The sequence below is a fragment of the Podarcis melisellensis genome (genome assembly GCF_964234715.1).
Source record: "Podarcis melisellensis genome assembly, chromosome: 13".
Classification (NCBI taxonomy): domain Eukaryota; kingdom Metazoa; phylum Chordata; class Lepidosauria; order Squamata; family Lacertidae; genus Podarcis; species Podarcis melisellensis.
In genome coordinates, this window is record NC_138545.1 from 14,291,061 (window position 1) to 14,314,710 (window position 23,650).

General features: G+C 46.8%; 1 protein-coding gene across 1 annotated transcript; it reads right to left on the reverse strand.

The window, feature by feature from the left end:
- Positions 1 to 911: 911 nt before the first annotated feature.
- Positions 912 to 11,627, reverse strand: PIP4P1 (phosphatidylinositol-4,5-bisphosphate 4-phosphatase 1). The gene is made up of 7 exons (XM_081883679.1): positions 11,399 to 11,627; positions 10,420 to 10,622; positions 5,776 to 5,882; positions 4,529 to 4,634; positions 3,694 to 3,746; positions 3,066 to 3,156; positions 912 to 2,123 (listed from the first exon to the last, which is right to left on the reverse strand). Exons 1-7 carry the CDS (start codon positions 11,541 to 11,543, stop codon positions 1,980 to 1,982), a joined length of 849 nt encoding a protein of 282 aa, XP_081739805.1. The 5' UTR covers positions 11,544 to 11,627; the 3' UTR covers positions 912 to 1,979.
- Positions 11,628 to 23,650: the final 12,023 nt, after the last annotated feature.

A 23,650-nucleotide genomic window follows, 5' to 3' on the forward strand; every position in this document is an offset into this window, starting at 1 on the left:
AGGGTGCAGGCACACAAGGTGGGAGGGAGCGAGGGAGCCACCGGGAAGGAGAGCGAATCTTAAATAGCTCTATGTACACATCAGTTATTCTTATATATACAAAGCTGCAACGGCAACAAGTTTTGGGGCCACAAGCTCAAAGCCATGGGGGCACAAGGAAGGGGGGAATTTGAGGAAGGGACTTAAAAACACCCCATTGACAAAAGCCAAGACATGCATGGAAGCAGGACTGACACCCTTTCCCCTCTGGTTGCGCGGCCAAGACTGGCCTCCCTCCCATGAACGCCTCTCGCAGGCCTCAAATGACCTAGGCCAGGGAGTGGGGTACGTTGGGGCCTCCAGTTGCTGCACTTTCAACAGGGTCCAGCAGCAAGGAATGATGGGAGTTGCAAGTCTAGCAACATCTAGAGGCCCAAAGGTTCCCTGATTTAAGGAAAGGAATACCACCACCACCCGAAATGGGGTAACAAAAAAGCATGTTCTTGAAAGCGAGTTGAAGGGGTGGGGGCGGAAAGGTTATGTCCAGGATCGGAACACAAAAGAGATGAGGTTGGAATTTCAAGCCAGGAGGAAAGCTCGCAGACGGAATTGCAGATAGAAGAGGGGAAAGGACTTAGCTGTCCCACCCAGCAGTAAATACGGGAAAGGGAATCCACTCCCCTGGATCCAAGGGTGAAACTTGACAAGTCGCAGTGCATGATTAGGCTGGGAGGGGGGGTTGTTAAACCAGGCACAAATCAGTGACATGATGCGTAAGATGGGGGAGGGTCCCTCAGCCCCACCCTCCCAAGTAGGGATTTGGTTCTTGGAGGGGCAAGAGGGGGAAATTCCTCCACCATGGAATGTGCAAACAAAAAAGGGCGGAGAGGGGCAGAGAAATGAAGTAGGATCAAGGGACTTTTTTAAAAAAAAAAAAGTGTCAAAATGTGGTACTGGAGATTCTGTCAGCATGAGCCTTCCAGATCTCAGGATTGCCGCTGGTCACAGAATAGAGGGCTGTTGACTGGGTAGGGGACATTTAGCCAAACGCCAGGCGGTATTAAGGGACAGGGGGGTCTGGGGAGGAGAAGGGCCTGGAAGGAGTCTGGAGCGCCCACGCCAAGGTGCAGGGTACTGGCCATTAAGTAACCGAGTTCTCCCAAGCGCCACGGGAAGCCAGCAGCGGAGGATCTGGTCGCCTTCCACGCCTCTCGTCGCAGGCTCACCGTTTACGGAAAGTGCAAGGTGCCTCGACTCTCTCGCAGCCTGAGCTGTCCTTCGCAGCTGCCCCAAAGTCACGGAGCAAAGAGCAAGGATGCAGCGCTGATGTCTTGTAGCTCCTTCCAGCCTGGGAAGTGTTTCAAAAGCAGCTCAAAGAGAAGCCAACGGATTCTGAAAACGTACCGCTCTGCCAAAAATGTCCCAGCCGAGTTACTGTAGTTTTGTTTTGTTTTTAATCTCAAGTGGTTGAGCCCGTCACAACTGGGATTGGACCGCTTCAATCTAATCATCTGACCACTCCGGCCCCTGTTGCTCATATGTCCCAGCGCAGTCACCGTAGCTCTGATGTCTCCCACACACGGGAGGCACTCAGGAATTTGTGCCAGTTTCTTGGAACCCACAATGTCTAATCACGCAAAGCCCCTCTTGACGTTGGTCCCATTTAGTGTTCTGTTGCCCCCGGAGAACTCTGCTGCTGCTGGGGTAGCCCCCCCCCTCCGATTTCCGCAGGTTAATAAAGTTCTTCAGGTCAGATCGTTTGTTTTTGGCACCACCAGATCCAGGGTGAATGACCAGGAAAGAGACTCCTGGGTGAGGGTTGTAGCAGCTGCTGAGATGACTGAAAAATAGGGTGCTGGCACAGCAGGAGGGTGGCCCCGGAAGGTCCCAGCCCCAAAGCGGAAGGAAGGGGGGGAATAAATGAGGACGGACAGGGCTGGCTCTCAGTAGATGATGTGCTGGGAGCAGCAGCAGGAGGAGCTGGAAATGGAGGAAAAGGCTCAGGAGAAGTTCTGGACAGGGTGGCTGACCCTCATGCAGGCCCAGTATGTGGCTCGACCAAGGCACACCAAGGCCAGTAGAATGACCAGGGCCCAAGAGGCGTAGATCCCGCCGTATATCTTGGCTTGCTTCCACGTACCAAACTGGAGACAAAAAGGAGAGGCAAAGAGGAGTCAGCGAATGGTGAGGCTGCCAAGCTCACGTTCACCGCCAGTCAAATGGATAAAGAGGTTTTCTGTGAAAGAGGGAGGGGACTGAGGGTATTGGGAGGAGCCCAAGGGCACACCCTTGCACAGGGTGCAGCATAAACACCTATGGGGCACAGATAGGCTAGTCCCATGCCAGAAGGGGATGAGGCTCTAACTTGCTGCTTCACACACACCGCAGTGCTGAAATATGTGGGGGAGGTTAGGACCAAACTCTGGAAATCACAATCTGAGTGGTCCAACGTGCTCATGTTTCTCTCCAAAACGTACCCACCAAGTTTTGCTTCCTAGGGACTTTTCAGGAGTCGCTGTTGAATTTCCCTTGAAATGTCATCTGCCTCTTTTTAGCGTTATGATTTTCTGTACATGCCCTGTAATTCTGATACCTCAACAAAGCCATTCACAAATAAGGAAGCATATTGAGGATTCCATAATGTTCTACTTGAAGGGAGCTTGCCAAAGGCTTCGGTGAGCCCTGGCTCCAGCTCGTACAGTCGTACCTTGGAACTCAGACGTTTTGGCTCCCAAACGCCACAAACCCAGAAGTGAGTGTTCCGGTTTGTAAGCGTTCTTTTGGAACCCAGACATCCGCTGGGGCTTCTGATTGGCTGCAGTAGCTTCCTGCAGCCAATCAGAAGCTGCAATTTGGTTTTCAAAACTTTTGAAAGTTGAACTACTTCTGGAACGGATTCCGTACAACTTCCAAGATACGACTGTACTGAGAAATTAGCAGCCTGTACAAAAGCTGCCCCAGGCCCGGATCTAATGCAACTTCCTAATATTTTGCACTGAAAATTGAGCAGCAGTGGCTAGTTCAGTTTCAGACAGCAAACGCCAGGAAGGGCCGCACTGGGACTGTGCCTTCTTGCTCACACTCACCGCAAGTCCTGTCGCTGTCACAGCCATCAACACGCCTAGCAGGAAGCAGCAAAAGCATCTCTTCCGGGGATAGCGTCGCCCGATGGAGGATCTGGGGGCAGATATAGGCAGCCCATCAAACTGTGCTTGGGGAGCCTCAGTTCTCGGGGGGGATTTGAACACTCAGATCTTGGGGAAGCACGTCAGAGGAGCTTGCCACACTGGCTGGCCCAGAGCAAGCAGCCAACCTCTGCACAGGTGACTAACAAAAAGCTTGTGCTCTTGAGCAGCCTGGCTCAGAATACATGACACACTTCCAGGTTCACCTGCCTAAGAAAAAGAAGTGCCAACCTCACTCCCCCAGTCCAGCAACTAGTTCATCAGTGGAATGGTCTCCCTCGAGAGGTTATGGGCTCTCCTTCCTTGGAGGTTTTTAAGCAGAGGTTGGGTGTCCACCTGCCATGTATGATCTAGTTGAGATTCCTGCATTGCAGGAGGCTGGACTATAGATGACACTCAGGGTCCCTTCCAACTCGACAGATCTATGCATTCTATGAAATGCATACAGCAGCTATTCAGAACATTCCCTCAATCTCCCCCTGCCCCGTGAGTGCGGCTTGTGGGTTAAGGAAGAGTGGAGTTAACTCACACTTTACGGCAGTGAGGACATCGTGCTAATGTGCGGTCCGTGAACTCTGTCCACTGAAGGGAGGAAGAAAAAACAAACAAAAAGAAAACATGAAGTAAAGCTAGTCAACCAAATCTGAAGAAAAAACTGACTGCTCTAACTCCAGAGGTGCCCACCTGTCAAGCACACCACCTGCTCACCCAGCTCCCAAGCACTAGCTATTCAAGCGGGTCTGCCAAGGTGCCACAACAGAGGGGGCAAGATTATCCCTTGCCACCCATCCCAAAAGAAATCCCAAAAGCAGAACAAGACACTCCTTAACTGTTAGCACACTGATTTGTGAATTACACTTTTACCCTGCCTTTCTGCCCGGGAGCCCAGAGCAGTGGACGTTGCTCCCCCACCAATTTTTCTGTGTATTCCTGCAAGGGACATTCAGCCAAGAGATCCCGATGCCCAGAGGCCACCCAGAGGTGATATTTGAGGCTGACATTTGATCATGGGCTTCCCAGGCCAAAGACAGGCAGCCAACCCAGTTCCCTCCACATGTTTTGAGACTGCAACTTCCACCACCCCTGACAATTGGCCACACTGGGGCTGATCTGAGCTGTAGTCCGACCATAACTGGAAAGCCCCACGCTGACAACCTCCGCTCTGTCCATTACATACCCCACTGGTTCAGTTGCTGGCTTCATCCCACCAATATTCTGGAGAAGAGGTATTTTAGGTAAAATAACAAGCTACTGTTTCATTTCCAAAAGCTGGAGACAGTGGGAAGATCCTAAGTCCTAGCCTTCTCTCTTTCCAACCCGCTACACCCCCAATGACCCTGGCCTCACTTCCAAGCACTCCTTACCAGGAAGTTATTTTTGCAATGTCCGCAGTTGACGCGCACACCGACCGGCTGTGGCTCAGGACTCAGGGGTCCTGGATGCACTGGGCCCAGGTTAATGATCCTTTTACTGGGAGCAAGGGGGGGAAAGAAGAAGAATTAAATTAGAGGACTGCTCTGCTTTTCCATGCCTGTACCAGTGGTACAGCCTGGAAAATGGCACACCACCCACTTCCCAATCCCAACATTACTCCTTTATTCCCTGCTTGTTGCCAATATTGTCCCAACATGCAGCTAGGTCTGTCCTCCCAACAGATCCAGCTTGCCCAGCTAAATTCAGTCCCCCAGCAATACAACGATTGATCACGGCAAGTAAAAAGAAGTGCTCCATCTCTCCATTCCTCACCTCCTAAAACAAGCATCTATGGCCCCCTGCTTTTGTGACATTGTTTTCACAGTTCCCTCACACAACAATCTGATCACACAATGCAGCAAACGTTTCCTAGTAAAGACGTTTTTCTCCCCAGGATACAAGGATTCTTAATTTTTATTTCAAACAGCACCAGGCTCCTGGCTGCATCCTGTTCAGGGGTGAGAGGGGTTTCAGATTAAGGCTTCAAGTGAAATTAAAGCCATTTATATCCAGTCAGTTGGTTGGTCCTCAAGACTGTGCACACAATATAATAACAGTTTTTTTAAAAAAAGAACTAAGTCACCAGAAACTAACCAACTCAGAGCTTATATAACAACTCATTTACAGGTGCCTCCTAGATAAGGAAATACCCCTGGGAAAAAGGAGTCAGTAAACAGCTCTCTGATGGTATCTAGGTCGGGGTGCAGGAGGGCAAAAGGGAAGTCAGGATCAACAGATCTCTGGCAATAAACTTGCAATAGATAAGCAAAAGTTTCTGACTGCCTTAACAAAAAGAAAATTCTGGCCGATTCTTTCCTTTGATGTTAAGTCACCTGAAACAATGGTGTCAGGTGATTGACAGGTGAGAGGGACTACCCAACTGTCACAGTGGCCCACAGATGTGTGGGAAATTTAGGACCCGGCTGGCTGGCCAGATCCTGTAAGCCACCACTCCATGGAGCATAGTGGGGTGGATTTCTAGGGTACCCTTCCCCCCACAAGCATATCCCAAGTTCAGAAACCAAACTTCTTTCATCTGGGTTGCAGAACTGGGGGTCCCATCCCAAAACACCCCAATGGAATTGCAGCAAAGCCGCCGGGCCCCTTTCTCAGCACCTCTCCCAGCCCATTCCATTACCAGTATATCCGAGGACAGGCAATGCGCTGCGATGTCACTTTGCAGATCAGGAGGCAGTTGCAGGGACATCTCACGTACTTCTTACCAGGCGGGGCATTTTTGATAGGCTGTAGCAGAAAGAAGGCAAAAGGACACAATCCGTAAGAAGCAAACACACGTCCTGGTTTAAAGAGTGAGGGGAGGATGATGTTAGGGACGTGAAAGGTCTATTTCGCTAGGGAAAGATCTTGCAGGGTTTCTGTAATTTATGGGGTGGGGCTGCGGAAGGAAAATGCACAGAGATGGGACTGTGAGGATGGCTCAGTGGCAGCAGGGTGAGAAGCAGGGGCTAGGTGAAATTCTCACTCAGGACCCAGAATAGCAAGGTAAGGCTTGAGAAAAAGGGGTATTCATTGCAGCAGAAGAGATGGGACTTTAGGCAAAAGGAGGAGAAAGGCACAGAAATTTGCAGGTCGATTTCCACCCCAGGTCAATTTTTTATTCCATTTTTGGTCCCAAGTATCTTGAACTGTGTATTATGTGACAAGCAACAGTCAGTGCTAAGCAAGGGTTCAGAGCAAGTATACTGGACCTGGGAGTCTCTTTTAGCCATAAGACTTTGTAGCTGGTCATAGATAAATCATTAAACTTGCAGCCACATCCCTTCTCCCGATGCAGAAGTGGAGATAAGTATTGTGAAGTGCTTTAAACTCTAGTACGGAATGCAACAATACCCACACCACCCAATTTAAGCAGAGCGTGCAAAGGAGGGCAGAAGGAATACTAGTTCAACTTACACTGCAGAAGAGAATGTATGAAAATCACAATGAACTAAGTCACACTGGACTCCAGTGAATATGCCTATAATCTGTTGTGAAGGGTTAGAAGAGGAATGAGGGCTGTAGACTTACAGTGTTGTTCTTGTCAACCCTGCCACAGGCATGGACAATGGCAAGGAAGGATGGGAGTTGAAATCCAGGAACATCTGGAGGACTGCAAGTTCCTCACTTTGGGTTAAGGTACACAAACCTCCCTCCGCTGCTAAATTACAACTCTTGATTATCCCTGCTGACGTTGTAGTCCAAAACATCTGGAGGGCACCAGGCTGGGGAAGCCCGATATTAAGGAATGTTTCAACACGTGAAGAAATCAACATGTGAATGAGGTTTGAATGTGTATTGGATTATGTGATGATTATGTTGGAAGTCTTCACTCTGCTTCAGTGATTTAATTGTCACTGGGGCGATAACAGACAGCTCTGAGGAAGGGCTGGTGGTGAAATTCACAGTATGCAAAACAGGGATGGAAGATATGCATATTTTGATTCGTGTATGGAGGCTTAGAATTTTCATTTGGGCAGTGCGATTGGCTGGGGCTGCACTAGTGGGGGTTAGTAGTAGTACAGTGGTACCTCGCAAGACGAAATTAATTTGTTCTGCGAGTTTTTTCGTCTTGCGAATTTTTCGTCTTGCGAAGCACGGATTCCCATAGGAATGCATTGAAAATCAAACTTGCAAGACGTTTTCGTCTTGCGAAGCAAGCACATAGGGAAATTTGTCTTGCGAAGCAACTCGAAAAACTCTTTCGTCTTGCGAGTTTTTCGTCATACGAGGCATTCGTCTTGTGAGGTACCACTGTATATATATGGTCTGGTGTGCAGTAAAAGGAGGGGTCTGGGAGCTGGAAGGAGGAGTTGGTCAGAAGAAATGGACAGCAAAATAAAGGAAGGCTGGGGAAGAAGACAGACAGTCCAAGAAGCCAGAGATCTGGTTTTGTTGAAGATCACCGAATCACTTGGCTCAGTGAGTAAAGTGGAGAATCTGCCTGCAGCCCCGAGGGAAGGAGAGAGAAGCAGCTCGGAGTGTTGAGCTCTGCTGGCGGTTAGGAGTGCCGGAGAGAAGACTTCCAGGGAACCACAGAAAGATAGATCTGAATGCCAATAGGTCAGCAGAGGACTGATAGAAGAGGCTTCCAGTGGTGGCCTCCAATTAAGCTGGAAAGGCTTAATTGGAGAGCGCAAAAGGACAATCTGACTAAAGGGTTTCAACAGAGCAATTATTTCCTTAAAGCTGACTTGTTTAATCTTTATAGCTGACCCTAAGCTGCTGGTATTTATAGTGTATTCCCATTTAATGATAAAGTACCATATTAAAACAACTAGATAAGCTTGTGCATTTCACGATCTTGAAACATGAATTCTTTCTTCAATATAATAACTGTCTGAAAAGCTTTGCACTGTACCTCTACCCCACAGATGCTGTGTTATTGTTAATTTGAGATTCCAGAGGCAGAAAGCGCAACAGGAATGTGGCAGCAGCACAGCAAACCTGTATAAACCTAGCTCCAAAGTCCAACAGACTATCCCTCTTGGACCACACTTCTGTGTTTGTCAGCATCCATAAATAAGATTTCACTTATTGGATGAGAAGCTGAGCTAACTATGGTCAGACAGGTTTCTCCAGGAGATTAAAAAAAAGTCAGGTTAACTCCAGGTAATTATTCTGGGAAATACATGAAACAACAGAATAGAGATCTGTAGCTCTGATTTAAAACTTTGGAGGGTGCCCAGACAGCAGTGCATCACATCACACCAACTCTGTGGAATCTGCTTGTCCAAGCATCAAGGCCACTGCTGAGCTGCAATTTCAGCTTCAAGATTTATGTTCGTATGCCGGACTAGGCTTTAGTGAAATTTTGGCGTATTACCCTCTCTCTCAAGTTAACAAAGAATATTCTAAACAAAGCAGCAGTGCAAAGGGAAGAATGGGGAGAAGCAAGGCCAAGAAAGGAAGCTCTGCGGAACTGTCCTCATAGCAAGACTTTGCACCAGCCAGGCACCCTGTGTGTTCAAAGTGGTCCATGCACATTATCTTAGTAGTGCTTCCAAGAACCCAGTAAGTCAGAGTATTATTACCTCCAGAAGCTCAGACCTACAAGGACCTAGGCGTCCTTGAAGAAAAAGGAAATCCCCACTAATTCTGTTGTGGAAAGGAACCATCCCCGAATCCTTCAGTAACAACATAAGTGCAGGATAAGTTTTTCCTCGTGCTATATATTGGGAACAAGGGATGAGGGACTGAGTCAAGGATGCACATCTTTCACCTTCCATTTTCCTTCCATTAAAACTGTTGGGACTAGGGCTCCCTAAGTTCCCCTCTAATATCTATTTATTGTAAGGCATTTGGGAGGTTGGGAGGAGATACCCTTCTTTTTGGGAAGGGTGTTTGCTGTTGCACTTTTTTGGTCTGTACTGTATTTTGAGGTTGTTTTTCTGCAGTTTCACTTGCTTTTTAAGTGTGTTTCTGACCATCACCAACTTTTCATCTGTAAAATGAGTACGTTTCTTATAATTCCCAGGTGTATCCCTAAACTCCAAAGAGGTTGGGAATACCTGTATCAGAGGTTTGGTTGATTGGTGAATGTTGACTGGGATTGCAGAAAGAAGTGATTCATCTCATCCAAATTCATTGCCACCTTTATTCTGATTTTTTTTTTTAACTTCTTTCTTCAATCCAAGTCAACATTTGTGGAGGAAGCTCCTCAAAAGGCAGGGTATATTTTTTAAAAATAAAAAACTTCAAAAGGATCCTGGAGTGGATCCAAGATCTCCATTTCCCATATAAGAAGATGAACGCTGCTAGATGAGACAAAAATGCCTGTTCCCCAACATTTACTAACCAAGTGCAAGTGACTGCCTTCTCCTTGCTGAGCAGATTTTAATTCAGAGGTACGTTGCCTCTGTAGCTGGAGATTCCACAGTCACCACTGACAATTTAGAAATCTCTCCTCCTCCATGTGTCTGCGTAAGCAACTTTTAAACCTACCTAAGCTATTGACCCAACACCCTGTCTGGTGTCAATGGTTAATTATGTAGGGGTGTGAACAGGAACTGGTATGTCCTCTTGGTTATCCTGAATGTCAGTCGGTTTTCAATGTGTGACCCTAGGATCTAATATTATGAGAGAGGAGAGAGAAAAGTTCCTACCCATTTTATTCTTTTTTCTTTATGTCCCAAGTTAAAATGAAGTCAGCTGGTTGCTTTCCATCAGGCTAGCACAGCCACCAGCAAGCTGGTGCCCTGAGATGTTTTGGATTACAACTCCCATCAGCTGTAGTTGGAAACAGCTTGCCAAAGGCTGACTCAACAGTTACCTGGCAAACCAAAAGCTTAAAGACAAAACTGATGTATCCCACGTCAGGCCACTTGTTCACCTGGCTCAGTACACCGACTAGCTGAGGCTCTCCTGAGTTTCAGGCTGGAAGCCTTTCCCAGATCCACCTGGATATGCCAAAGTTGGAACATCACATCTTTTAGAATGGATGCGATGCAGGTATTTTAACACCAAGCTAGATCAGTTGTGCATCTTTTGCCTGAGCTCCAGTCTCATGGTTAAATAAACAGTCCTGCTACAGAAAAAAAAGACCCCACAACTATATTTATGTGTACCTAATACGCCACCTGAGCTACAACTTGGCTATTAGAAGTGATGTTGTGGGTAGCAGCTGAGGGTGAGAAATAATGGCTGTTGAGCTAAAGATGAAATAAGCCTAGAGCTTCGATAAGACAAGATCAGAGCCAAGGATCTCCTGCCACACATCTCCTCCTCTTCACTGTTACCTCAGCCCCACTGCCATCACACCACCCGCCCTTCCAACAGTGCTCACCGTGGCCTCGTTGCAGACGCTGCATTTCACGACATGCTGATGCATCTTGCCCTCAACATTGATGGGGCTCTGGCAAACCCGGCAAGTGATCATGGGAGCACTGCCGCTCTCTGGAGACGCCATAGGCGAGTAGGGCGGGGGGTCCTCTCCGGGAAGCACAGCTGCCTGGCCCCCATCGTTGACCCCACTGAAGGAAGGAAACCCTTTCAAGAGGAAAGAAAGAAGTGTCTGTGGAAAGGGAGCATGGACTATTGCTTCAGTGTCCCAGCCCCTCTTCACTCTGCTTCAACCAGAGCTGCATCTCAGCTGCCTTTTCCCAAAACAACACACATCGCTTTTCACAAATGCTTCAACAATCCCTTTAAAAAAATAATAATCTGTCCTCGGCTCTGCCCAAATTCATCCCACGAGACTCCAATATCTGCAGGCACTTGGCTTAACTCTTCACCCACTGCGCCCCACCGGGTGGATCAGAAAAAGACAAAGATGCTATTCATTTGTTTATTTTTGCAATCGGATCTCCAAGTGTCAGCCAACATATTATTGCCTCCTGTAAATGCTCAAACTCAGCCTTGGGGGAACCCCTCCACAGGGTGATCCACCTTTCGAACATGTTGCCCATCAGACTACTGTGAAGCCAATCATGCCCTCACCTGTCCCTTTTTCTTATCTACCTGCCCCCCAGCACCCTACAAAAAAACCTTCCCAGACCAACCCTGAACTTCTCCACTTACTGCCTCACTAATTGCTGGGCAGGGGCGCCTAGAACCCCATTGCCTGCAGCCCAGCCCCTGCAGCACATGGCCACGCCCTCATTCGAAGTAGCCACGCCCACGCAGCTAAAGACCCCGCCCATGATGCTTTAACTCCGCTTTTTCTGCTTAGGAGGCTTCCCTCGCCTTCTCCCCCCAACGCCCCTCCATTGCTCCCCCCCACTCAATTGGAATCTCATGCATATTAATGAGGGGGCGTGGCTCACCCTGAGGCGGGTTCGGCTTCCCCGGCGGGTTCGAGGCGGAGGCCGAGACCAGCCCTGCGGGCCCGACCAGCCCTCCAGCGCCGAGGCCGCCCCCATCCCCGGGCTCGGCTGGTAGTAGCGGGGAGCGCTCGCCGTCCGCAGCCATCGCTGCTACTGTTGCTCCTGCAACCGCCCTGCTCTGCGTCCCTCTCGGCTTCCGTAGCGCGCGACCCCGCCCCTTGCTCTCTCTCCCCCCCACCCGCGCTACCCTAGTCACGTGACGAAAGACATCCTGTTCCTGTTGACTGCAGAGAGCTTCGTCACGTGAAGAGAGCTAGGGAACTCGTTTACTGATTGGGCACTCGTGGCCGAGCCCGTGCAGCTCCTGCGCGCCATGATTGGGCAGGAAACGTGCCCGCCCACAGCATACACTTGCCCCTCATGTCACCCTCATCCCGTGACTCTCTTCTGGCCTTTTCATTGGCTGCTCCTGCAGCCCGCTCCCTCTTGTCCCCTGAGTCATTTCCTCCCGGCGCTCCGCTGATTAACAACACGGCTGTCAGAGCGGTGCGAACTGAGGAACGGTTGACCCACGTGACAAGCAAGCCGAGTGTTTTCATTGGCTGAGACCTGTCGCTGTTCCATAGTATGATCCCACGTCTCTGCGTGTATTGGCCGAGACAGGGCCTTATTTTTCACGTGGTGAAAACTCTGTTCTCCCATTGGATAGACTCAAGCTCACCCCTGTCCTTCACTCAGGATGTTCTCTGAAGTTTGCCCCGCCTCTTATAGTATCTCCGTATTGCTAAGCCGCTCAGGCAATGATTGACGTCCCAGGCCATTTGAAAGCGCGCGGGGGGGGGGGGGGCGGCGGAAGCATATGAGCACAAATGTCAACTTGCATATATGCAAATATATGCAAATCTTTGTTACACATCCTAGGAGTCCAAACTGGGAGGACCAGTAGTGCAGATGCTGAGGTTACAGAATTATAAGTTAAATCAGGATATTTTCATTTAAATGCAAAACACATTTTATTGAAATATAAATGCGTACTACGTTTAAAAATAAAAGGTTTGTACTTAGGCGTGTGGTTGGCTGCTATGGAACAGGATGTTGTACTAGATGGGCATGATCCAGCCAGTCCCTTCTGAAGTTCATTAGGTACGGGGTGATACTATATTCAGGTCAGTTTCTCATGGCAAAGGTAGGGAGCAAAGGCAGAGTTATACAGAATGCCTATTGAGGAATTCATTGCGATCAAAAATCTTGCACGTTTTAATACCAAGAGATACTGACCCAATTAAAAAAATTCAACCCCCTTTCTCATGTTCTACTAAAAACTAAAAGGAGAAAGCCTGAAAGCTACGCAGAAGTCCAAATATACACCCTACCTATTAAAATGCATAATTTATTTTAATTATGCAAATCAAAATGTAACCAAAATTTCAGGTGTGGATCTGAGTTAAACAAGAAAAAAACAATGAGCTAAAGCCAACCAACGAAACTGCAACTTTGTTAAGATGTGAAACAAGGAAGCTACTTATCACCATGTTCTGTTGATGCCAAATGTTAAGCATTAAATATTATCTTTGTTGAATTATGTGTACGCTGCACTTGTGTATCTTGTTTGCATAGCTTTTGCTAGGCTATATATACTTGCCAGACACAGTGAGGCAGGGTGTAGCTATCGATGGTGGCATACTTATCCACAGTGCTATTTTTCCAGAAAAAGAGGTGCCAGAACTCACAATGAACACCTCTCTTGTTCTCTTATAATGGCAATGGCACCCATCTGAGAGGTGCCAGAACTGAGTTCCAGTGAGTTCTGGCTGAAAAAAAAGTCCACAGTCTTCTGGAGAGGGGTTGTTCCAGCAGCAGTTTTGCGACTTTCCATGTCACAGCAATGCTGGCTGGAAACAGGATGGGCCCCTAGGCTTTAATAGTGCTTCCAAATTTCATTCATTCAGCCACATTCTGAATACCAAGAGGGTCTGCAGGGTGCAAACGCATTAAATACAGTCATACCTCGGTTCTCAAATGCCCCAGAACTCGTACATATCGGCTCCTAAACACCCAGGAGCTTCCTGCAGCCAATCAGAAGCCATGCTTTGGAAGTCGAACGTTTCAGATTCTGTTAGACTTCCAAGGTACGACTATAACTGCAAAAGTTTCAGGATGAGTTCATGGATCTATATACTGGCCGTTTCCCAAGAAGCTGTGGCCAGTCATGAATTCCCAGGTCATATTGACCATGTGTCTCCCACAGTGGCATAGCGTGGGTTGCCAGCAAGGCAAGTAATTTGCGCCCTCTAACCCGTGAGAGAGAGTGAGTGAGCCAGGTAGGGGCAGAGAGCTGCGAGTGCGAGAGCGGCCCCCCCAGATGTTGCGCTCGGTGCGGCCGGGCCCCCCTGCACCCCCCACGCTACGCCACTGGTCTCCCATATACACCAGGGCTCATCCATACTTAACTTTGCTCTGCATTTCTAGGCACAGGTCTGGACTTTCCACTTCTGTGTCTGAGCACTTTTTTTTTTTGCTGGCACTTTCCCTGCAAAAAAACTGCTCTTTACAGCTGAAATGGAGCAAATGGAAATCAGCAAAAAATCTGAATTGCCGTTTGTTCCGATTCAGCATTAAAGAGTGGGTTTTCCTGGGGAAAGCGGTGGGGCAAAGAAGAAGAACAACTCAGGCATCAAGTAGTTATACGTGCTCCTGTGCCTAGAAAGCACAAGGCAAAAGGTTAAGTGTGGGGGAGCACAGAGTGCAAGTCACTGGGTTCAGTTCCAGTATCATCTCAGTCAGTGGCATGTCAGCTAATAGCTTCCGGTAATTGTCTTACGATTGCTTCCAGGTGACCTCTTTATTGAGCACACATCCTGATTCATTTACACCATTTTTGCCAGGAGGATAGTCAACATCAGCTGCTTACTGAACAGCCTTTCTGATTTGTTTGTGGGGAAGTTACAGGACTCTGCATCAAAGCAATAGTTACTCCACACTTTCCAAAGCATTTCCATCTGGTTGATTGGGGTAAGGGACAGAGGCTTTGTTATGGAAGACTGCCAAATAAATGTTAAATGTGCAACCAGAATTCCCTGGCATGCAATTGGAATCTCACCCCAAAACAGGGACAGTCTGGAAGTGCTCTGTGTTCCCCAATCAAAAAAGAAGGGAAAACGAACTCATGGCTGACCTTATGCCACAGCCTTCCTGTGATCATATGATGAAATGGAGATAGCAATCAGCCTATCAGCATTGCTGCAGAAAATAAGTCGCGTGAGAGGAACAGGATGCTTTAATTCCAGCAGGGTATAATTAATTTAAAGCATTAGGAAATGCAATTCACACACACATGCACATCACTTACTGTACAGTTCACATGGAACCATCCTAACCTTCAACAGGGCCTCTTGTTCAGAGACCATGTCTGAATTTTTCCATGAAAATTTAGGAGAACTATCAACACAGTAACTGTGTGTGGCCAGCGTGATAAAGGAAATAGAGTGGCAGAAGGATACAGTGGGAAGCGGTGGTTTTAAATAACAACAGAGGTTTGATTGACGCGCAAAGGAAGGAAAGAGAGGAGGGAAAGAGACAGTTTCAAACTCTGTTGTGTAAGCTTGTTTTGTGTTAGCTTCTGTGCTGCACACATCTCCGCTATTTCTCCTTGTTGAGATTGGTTTGCTTTTTTATTTATTTATTTATTTTAAAAAAACCTCACCATCCTTCCAAGGCTGGATCTAAACACATCAAAGAAGCGTTTCAGTTAAACGCGTTGTAAACTTTGTATGAATAATCGGGTTGGAAAAAATGGAACTCCACAGCGGCATCTGGTGCCACCAGTGTTATAATGAATACAGTACACAACACATACTGTATAAAGCACTTTTTTTTGCCAATGTAGCTGAGTGAGTTCCAAGCCTGCTTTACTCAAACCTCTGCTGTTGCTTAAAACAACAATGTTTGTCTCAGTGTCCCTCCATTAGCTTTCCTCAAACTTCTGTCTTTCTTTGAGTACAGGAAGAAGGTAGAGACACTGAAAGGGAAAATTAAGTCTGTTTTAAACTTCTCTGCTGCCTCATATTCCATTGCATCTTTCCACAATACATTTCACTCCAGGAACCACGTATTCTCTTCAACGTGAAGTTCCAGGTTCACAGTACTGTATTAATTTAGGAGAGCTATTTTGTTAACAAACAAACACCCATATATGTACGAAATCCATCAACTGAACTTAAACTGAACAAGCTACTGTAACCGATAGCTTTGCTCTTTATACTATTTATTTATTTCATGAAATTTATATACTGCTTGATTGTAGAAAAAAACTTCTTTACAGAAAGTGTTTTACAAAAAATATAAAGCAGAAGATAAAACAATAAAATGGTCACTAAGAAATTTGCAACTGTAATTTAAAGCCTATTTGCAGAGCATAATTCTTTCTGAGATGGAAAATGCAAGATCCCTTTCCATATACAGTGGTAACTTGGTTCTCAAACGCCTTGGTTCCCAAACGCCAAAAACCTAGAAGTAAGTGTTCCGGTTTTCAAATGTTTTTTGGAAGCCGAATGTCCAATGCGGCTGTCAACTATTGTTTCCGGGGCGCTTGCACCAATCAGAAGCTGCACTTGGGTTTTCAAACATTTCAGAAGTCAAACGGACTTCTGGAACGGATTAAGTTTGGCGCCTTTGTTTTTGCTATTTATTTTGCTATTTATTTTTGTGGATTTTTCAGTTAATTTGTTTTCTTGACTCTGTGGAAGCCAGTTCAGCTACTGATTGGTTGACTATGTGACTGCGGAAATGGATAAAAGCCCCCCATCCAAACAATGACTATCATCAGTGCAGGTAAAAATTTTTTAAAAAATACAGTGGTACCTCAGGTTACATACGCTTCAGGTTACATACTCCGCTAACCCAGAAATAGTACCTCAGGTTAAGAACTTTGCTTCAGGATGAGAACAGAAATCGTGTTCCGGTGGCGCGGCGGCAGCAGGAGGCCCCATTAGCTAAAGTGGTGCTTCAGGTTAAGAACAGTTTCAGGTTAAGTACAGACCTCCGGAACGAATTAAGTGCGTAACCAGAGGTACCACTGATTTATTTATTTAATAGTACAGTACATTGATTATTGCTTTCATTTTATGGATCAATGGTCTTCTTAGATAGTAAAATTCATGTTAAATTGCTGTTTCAAGGGTTGTTTTTAAAAGTCTGGAACGGATTAATCCATTTTGCATTACTTTCCATGGGAAAGTTTTGGAACACTTTGGTTTTGGAACAGACTTCCGGAATGGATTAAGTTTGAGAACCAAGGTACCACTGTAGACAGATGCAAGACTGACTCCACTTTGATTTGCTTGATTTAAGTTATACAATGCTTGCTAGAAACTTTCTGAGCCACAGGCAAGCCAATAAGAGAGGTGCTTTGCTTTGCTATGCTGTTGCTTCTATAGGATGGTTAAGCATACATTTACGTATTAAGAAGTCTATGCTGGGACGTCGGACTTGCTGATCAGAAGGTCGGCGGTTTGAATCCCTAGGACTTGCCGATCAGAAGGTCGGCAGTTCGAATCCCCACCACGGGGTGAGCTCCCGTTGCTCGGTCCCAGCTCCTGCCCTCCTAGCAGTTCACAAGCACGTCAAAGTGCAAGTAGATAAATAGGTACCACTCCGGCGGGAAGGTAAACGGTGTTTCCGTGCGCTGCTCTGGTTCGTCAGAAGTGGCTTAGTCATGCTGGCCACATGACCCGGAAACTGTACACCGGCTCCCTCGGCCAATAAAGCGAGATGAGCGCCGCAACCCCAGAGTCGGCCACAACTGGACCTAATGGTCAGGGGTCCCTTTACCTATAGGAAATGGTTGGCTATTGTGAGAACATTTTATTGTTTACATGCCTGTATAAAAGGGGTTCAGAAAACCCCAACTTGTGATGCAGCTCTGAACAAGCTTTTCTGATAGCTTGTCTCACTGTCATCTTTCTTGTCTGCAGCTTGATATTAAAATCTGATTCTACGTCCATTTGAAAGATGTGCTTTCTGGTCTCTCATCGTTGCTGGAACGAAGTGACTTGGCTGTGCCCGGACCTCAGGTGGACTTTTGCCCACATCACTTCTAACACCTGGCTGCCCTATCACATCCATGCCACTGAGCCCAGCCCCTTGCCTGCCCTCCCTTTGGCCGCCATGGCACATGGCTATTGGCTTGGCACATCTGGCACCACTGGCTCCGTCCCACTGCAATTCCAGCTCAGGGACACTGTGGACGCAATTTAATGACAGGGCAGTTTTGTTTGCTCTTGTGAAAGGCATTTCCCTCCCTTTAATGTTAATGTCTTCTTTTGTAAAACAAATTGCCCACCCATATCGTGATCCACTATCTTTGTTGACTTAGGTTTCCTCAGTTTAGCAAGCAAGATATTATATAAGGCTGAATAAATAACACGAGAGCACAATCTCGCTGGCAGTGTGCTGCATGATAAGGGGGTCGTCGAACTTTTCCTGAAAATGCAGATTAGGATCATGTTTTCTTAACTTTCTCTTGGCTAAATCGGAATATGCATTCTTCCCATAATCACCCAATCTTGCTTCCATAACCTCCAGCTCTATTAAAAAGTTAGATGTGAGGTCAATTTTTGGCCGACCTGGTTCCCCTTCATAATGTAGGTATGGTATAGGTGCAACATTGAATTCTGGCCTGGTCAGTAGCACTATTTCAGTTAACAAATGTCTTGGTGGCACAGAGAAGTTGCAAACCTAGCTGTGTATCTTGCTACACCAGAGTACAGAAGGACCTGAGATTTAATTTGGAAGGCTTTCAAGTGGTGTAAGATAGGAAAATACGTCCCATAGGACAGTAGACTTTAAAAATAAATGCCTAAGTGTGAAGGTAAAAAGGTAAAAAAAACCCTGGACAGTTAAGTCCAGTCAAAGGCAACAATGGGGTGAGGCGCTTATCTCGCTTTTCAGGCTGAGGGAGCCAGCGTTTGTCCACGCACAGCTTCCCAGGTCATGTGGCCAGCATGACTAAACCGCTACTGGCGCACGGAGGACTGTGACGAGTGCCAGAGCGCATGGAAACGCCATTTACCTTCCCACTGCAGTGGTGTCTATTTATCTATTTGCACTGGTATGATTTCGAACTGCTAGGTTGACAGAAGCTAGGACAGAGCAATGGGAGCTCACCCTGTCGTGGGGATTTCAACCGCTGACCTTCCAATCAGCAAGCCCAAGAGGCTCAGTGGTTTAAACTACAGTGCCTCAGGGTAGGGAGTGTAATGGTGTAAAAGTGACCCTTGATAATATGAATGCATGCTTATACTTCACTGTCAAAAGCGCTTGTTCAAGTAAGAAGGGTTGATGTGCTGCATTCAGTTTGGAAAAGAAAAGCAGATGGTTTAAAGGTGGGCAGAAGGATGGATAGAAAAAAACCTATGTTGATGCCTGTCCTGCATCTTCCTTTGACACAGCAGCAAAGTCCAGAATCTGCCATTTAAATTTCCCAGAATGCCTCTGAGTTATGCTATTCTGGGAGCAGCATTGTGGGAAATATCAGGCCCTGCCTCCAAGGAAACAGGACGGCATCCACAGCAGCCTGCCAGAGGGCAACTTGCCAAGGGCCTCGTCACGCCTGGAGCCGGAAGCTCCTGGAGAAGTCTTTCTAAGATCTTTCGCTGGAGAGAGGCTTCTTCATGCAAAGTGTGTCTCCCATTGACCTGCCATGGCCCATTAATTAGCAAACAGTTGGAGGAAACTCAACCCCCCCCCCGCCGCCGCCTGAGGACCACATTCCTGTGTCAGCAACCAGCCAGGGGCTGTGTGCCAGCCAGAGGCAAAGTGTGCAGAGCAATAGATGTGACCTGTACCTTTGTACAGTAGGTTACGTTTCTGCCTTGCAAAAGACAGAGATTTCCGCACACACCTGTCTCCTCCTCCCAGGCAAACAAAAGGCATTACTACAGTTCAGGTAAACATTCCAGCTGGGTTAAAGCACCCAAGGAGGATGTGGACTATGGGATGGGGTTGTGATCTAGGGAGAGTCCTGAAGGCTACACAGAGACATCTGGAGGGTCCATGTTTTCTATGGGCCTGAGGTTCTCCCCACCCCCTGAATGAGCAGATTGCTCCTTATATGAAAAGGAGCAATCTGCAGTGTATCCAAAATGGGTAGCTGTGTAGAAACCATAGGGCATCTTCAAAGCCATATTGTGATCCATATATTCCAACTTTCACAATTTGTTCCTGTTTTCCAAGTTTCCATTGCTCCTCTTTCTCACACATCTTTGGTGTTTTATTTTGGAAGGGAAACCTTGTTAAAATTATCAGTGTGGAGAACTAGAGTTGCCCTTCCTCAGGGTTCACAGGCTGTCCAGGAAGTTAAATCCCAGAGCGAGGAGAGTGGGAGAGGGAAATGTATCATGGCTTCAAATTCCTACGTCTGTAATGCACATGCAGGCGCCTGCCTTCTCATACGCTGAGGTCTGCTGTGAACTGTTGACAATAACCCTTTCCCAAACAATGATGTTTGACTAATGTGCATGTAGTCAAAGGAACAAATGGCAACACCCTCTGGGCTTTTAAATCCGCGAGCAATAATAAAGGCCTGTTGCACAACAGCAGTAGCCATGAAATGGGAACCAGAAATGAGAGACACCGAGAGGGGGAAAGTGGTGGTTCGAAACGACAGAGAGATTTTAGTAAAGCAGGGATAGAGGAAACTGAGAGGAAAATTGGCTATTAATCCCCAGGCCATAGATGATGACAAAGCATAGATGCTCTCACAATGAACAGCATGAACAGACAATTCAGAGATGAGAGGACCCCAATGGGAACTGCTCTTTCAATTCAACCAATGGAGCAGGTGGAGTGGGCTGTCTTGCCTCAGCTCTCCCTCTGCTGGATCTTCTCAATTATGGATCTTCTCAATTTTCTGCCCCCTTGGCTCAGCACCCTGTGCGGGGGGAACTGGCCACCCTCAATCTGGTGCTATGTGATGATGGACAAAATGGCTGTGATCCTATATGTCCATTGGTTCCAAGCTTCTCAAGTCACCATGCGGGGGCACTGTGCCCCACGGTTTGAGAACTGGCTCTAAAATAAGAAACAGCCCCAAGAAGGTTTGAGTGGACAATCCTGTGCAGGAAAAGGCCCAAAATATTTTGCTGCTCGAGGCAAAGGACAAATGGTGCACACACACACCCATTCCACCCACAGAGGCCAACAGAACTGGCAGGTGCACCTCACTGGAACACAGCCAATGGGACAGCATTCCCCACCACATCAGGGTAGTGTAAGGAGACGCAAGCAGACTGCGTGGCACACACAGATCAGCCCTCCAATAGCTCTCCACTGTTTGTCACCCAACAGCATCTGCCACCTGAGGTAGAGCGGCCCCAGTCCTGTTGCCCAGCTATGTCCCACTATACCCATCAATCCTCTTAGATTGCATACACGCTATACATTTAAACCACATTTAAAATACATGACTCACTCTTCCCAATAATCCTGGGAACAATAGTTTACCCTCACACAGAGCAGCACCCTTAACCACAGTTCCTAGGACTCTTTGCAGAAAGTCATGTGCTTTAAATGTATGGTGTGTATACAGACTTGCATTCCCAAGATGTTATTTGCCTTCTCTCTCTCTCACCATCTCTCATTCCCTTCATGCCACTCTCCCAGGCCTTCTTCACCCCAGTTTGGCCTTCTGTGCAATTCCTGTTGCCCCTCCCCCTACCTTTTTCTCGAGGCGCCTCTATGTCTCCTTGTCTGGAGAGAGCAGACATTTCTATATCACACAAAGCAGGGCCATCTTGGGTGGGTTTCTCAGCTTCCCAAAGGGAAAGCCCAGTTCTCTGACCCATGGTGTAGAGAGGCTGGAGGATCTCTGATCAAAGGAGGACCTTCAGAGACTATAGTGTGACAAAAAAGCATTTAGTATAGACTCATTGAGCAGGGCTATAAGGACGTGGCAAGCACACAGGTTAGCAAACAGCTTCTGAGGGAAGGAACAGCCACTGTCATCCATGCTGGGCAGGATCAGTCATCCCATTCCAATATCCTGTCTATTCCAGGAGCCAAACACCTGATGAAACCACAAATTCTCATTACAAGAATGAATCACCTGACATGATTCTGCAAGCCTTTGATTTTGGAGGGGAATTTTTGGTCTAATATGGGCCCAGATGATCCCATCAGCCACCAATTTGTTTGAAGCCTTCAGGCTATCTTCTCATCTAATTACACGCAGCAAAGTACAAAGAGGAAGACAGAAACTGAATGCACGTGGAACAGGCCTTGTCCGGGGCAGTAGGAGGGTTGACTTTTCATTGAGCTGTCGGAGGTTCATGATGCATTTAAACTAATTTGCTTCCCAGGAAACTGTTCCTAGTTATGAAGGGGGTGGGGACACACACAGCCTGTTGGATTGCCTCCTGTAATTCTCTACTCTGGACATAAAGGTAAAGGACCCCTGACAGTTAAGTCCAGTTGCAGACGACTTTGGGGTTGCGGTGCTCAGCTTGCTTTACAGGCCAAGGGAGCCAGCGTCTGTCCGCAGAGTTTTTCTGGGTCATGTGGCCAGTATGACTAAGCTGCTTCTAGCGCAATGCAACACCAAAACCAGAGCAGCGCATGGAAACGCCGTTTACCTTCCTGCCAGAGCAGTACCTATTTATCTACTTGCACTGGCATGCTTTCCAACTGCTAGGTTGGCAGGAGATGAGACCGAGCAACAGGAGCTCACCCAGTCATGGGGATTCGAATTGCCGACCTTCTGATCAGCAAGCCCAAGAGGCTCAGTGGATTAGACCACAGTGCCACCCGTGTCCCTTATACTCTTGGACATATACAGAGGTAAAAGAGAAAATAGGATCATGCATCGTTCTAGTCATCTTGGACTCTCCATGCCTAAAGCAGCGCTAAGAGGTGACCCTTTCACTCTAACTGCTCTATTTGTAACTTTTATTTTTTAAGCACCTAGCATCCTAGGTCAGCTGAGGCCCAGTACCCTGGGCCTTTCAAATTGGACAGCCGAGACTCTGAGCATCCATTTAAATTTTCTATAATGCTCTGGATAGCACTATATCAAGTGTTTCGCCTGGCACTGAAAATACCATAAAGACAGCACCGTGAGAAGAAGAAGAAGAAGAAGAAGAAGAAGAAGAAGAAGAAGAAGAAGAAGAGTAGTAGTTTGGATTTGATATCCCACTTTATCACTACCCTAGGGAGTCTCAAAGTGGCTAACAATCTCCTTTTCCTTCCTCCCCCACAACAAACACTCTGTGAGATGAGTGGGGCTGAGAGACTTCAAAGAAGTGTGACTAGCCCAAGGTCACCCAGCAGGTGGATGTGGAGGAGCGGAGACGCGAACCCGTTTCACCAGATTACGAGTCTACCGCTCTTAACCACTACACCACACTGAACTTTTCTGTGGAGGTTGTTCCACAGTTCAAGATTTGGTACTACTGACAGATGTTAGAGGAATGATTCAACATTCATTGACGAATAACTATTTGTTATAACTGAGTGGCAGATAAAGACTCCAACACTGGACATCTGCCCAACTATAGCATGGGATATAGTTTGCATGGTCAAATTGACCAAAAGAGAGAGGGCACAGTCTTACAAAACTGAGTGTTTTTATCACATGCTGGTGTAAATAAAGTGCAAGTAAATACAAATCCACACATCTTGTTGGGAACATTGTGAAATGTTCATTAATGTGTTGAACTAATCAGTACTTGTAGTTTTAGTTATAATTTGTAGTATATAAAGTTAGTGAACCCCAAGCTTAGGCTCAGCTTGTATATATGTGTGTGTGTTTGTGTAAATAAAACTGTATTTCCCCCAAGTCCAGAAACCTCCAGTTATTTTTCTGCCACAGGAAACAGAAACTATGTATGAATAAGAGCCACAAACATCTCAGTGATTAGGCTGAACACGTTACAAATGAAAAGAGGGTTACTAGAAATGTTTCAGTTTTGAGTATCAAAATAGAAAAGGGACATGTACAAATTGGTTTTTCCGAATATACATTCCTAAGAGGATGGAGAAATATTTATCCGTTTCAAGAAAACCAAGGCTGGAAGTTTGCCAAGGTTCCAGCCTCCATGGGCGACTTGAAAATATTTGTATACACAAATTATCAGCGCTTTTGATCTTAATGAAATCTGAGTGGAAATTTTTAAGTGATGGAAGGTTTGAATGTGATAGAACAGAGGAGAAACAGGAGGAAAATAGCAACAGAAAGTTTGTTTGAAGTCTGAGGAATAT

What these genes read in the sequence shown, in the direction of transcription:
- PIP4P1 (XM_081883679.1), bottom strand. Translation starts at nt 11,543, where the DNA reads ATGGCTGCGGACGGCGAGCGCTCCCCGCTACTACCAGCCGAGCCCGGG. An exon ending in GAAGCCGAACCCGCCTCAGG is followed by an intron (nt 10,623 to 11,398) that starts GTGAGCCACGCC and finishes TCCTCTTGAAAG; the next exon opens with GGTTTCCTTCCTTCAGTGGG. An exon ending in TGACAGCGACAGGACTTGCG is followed by an intron (nt 2,124 to 3,065) that starts GTGAGTGTGAGC and finishes TTTTGTCTCCAG; the next exon opens with TTTGGTACGTGGAAGCAAGC.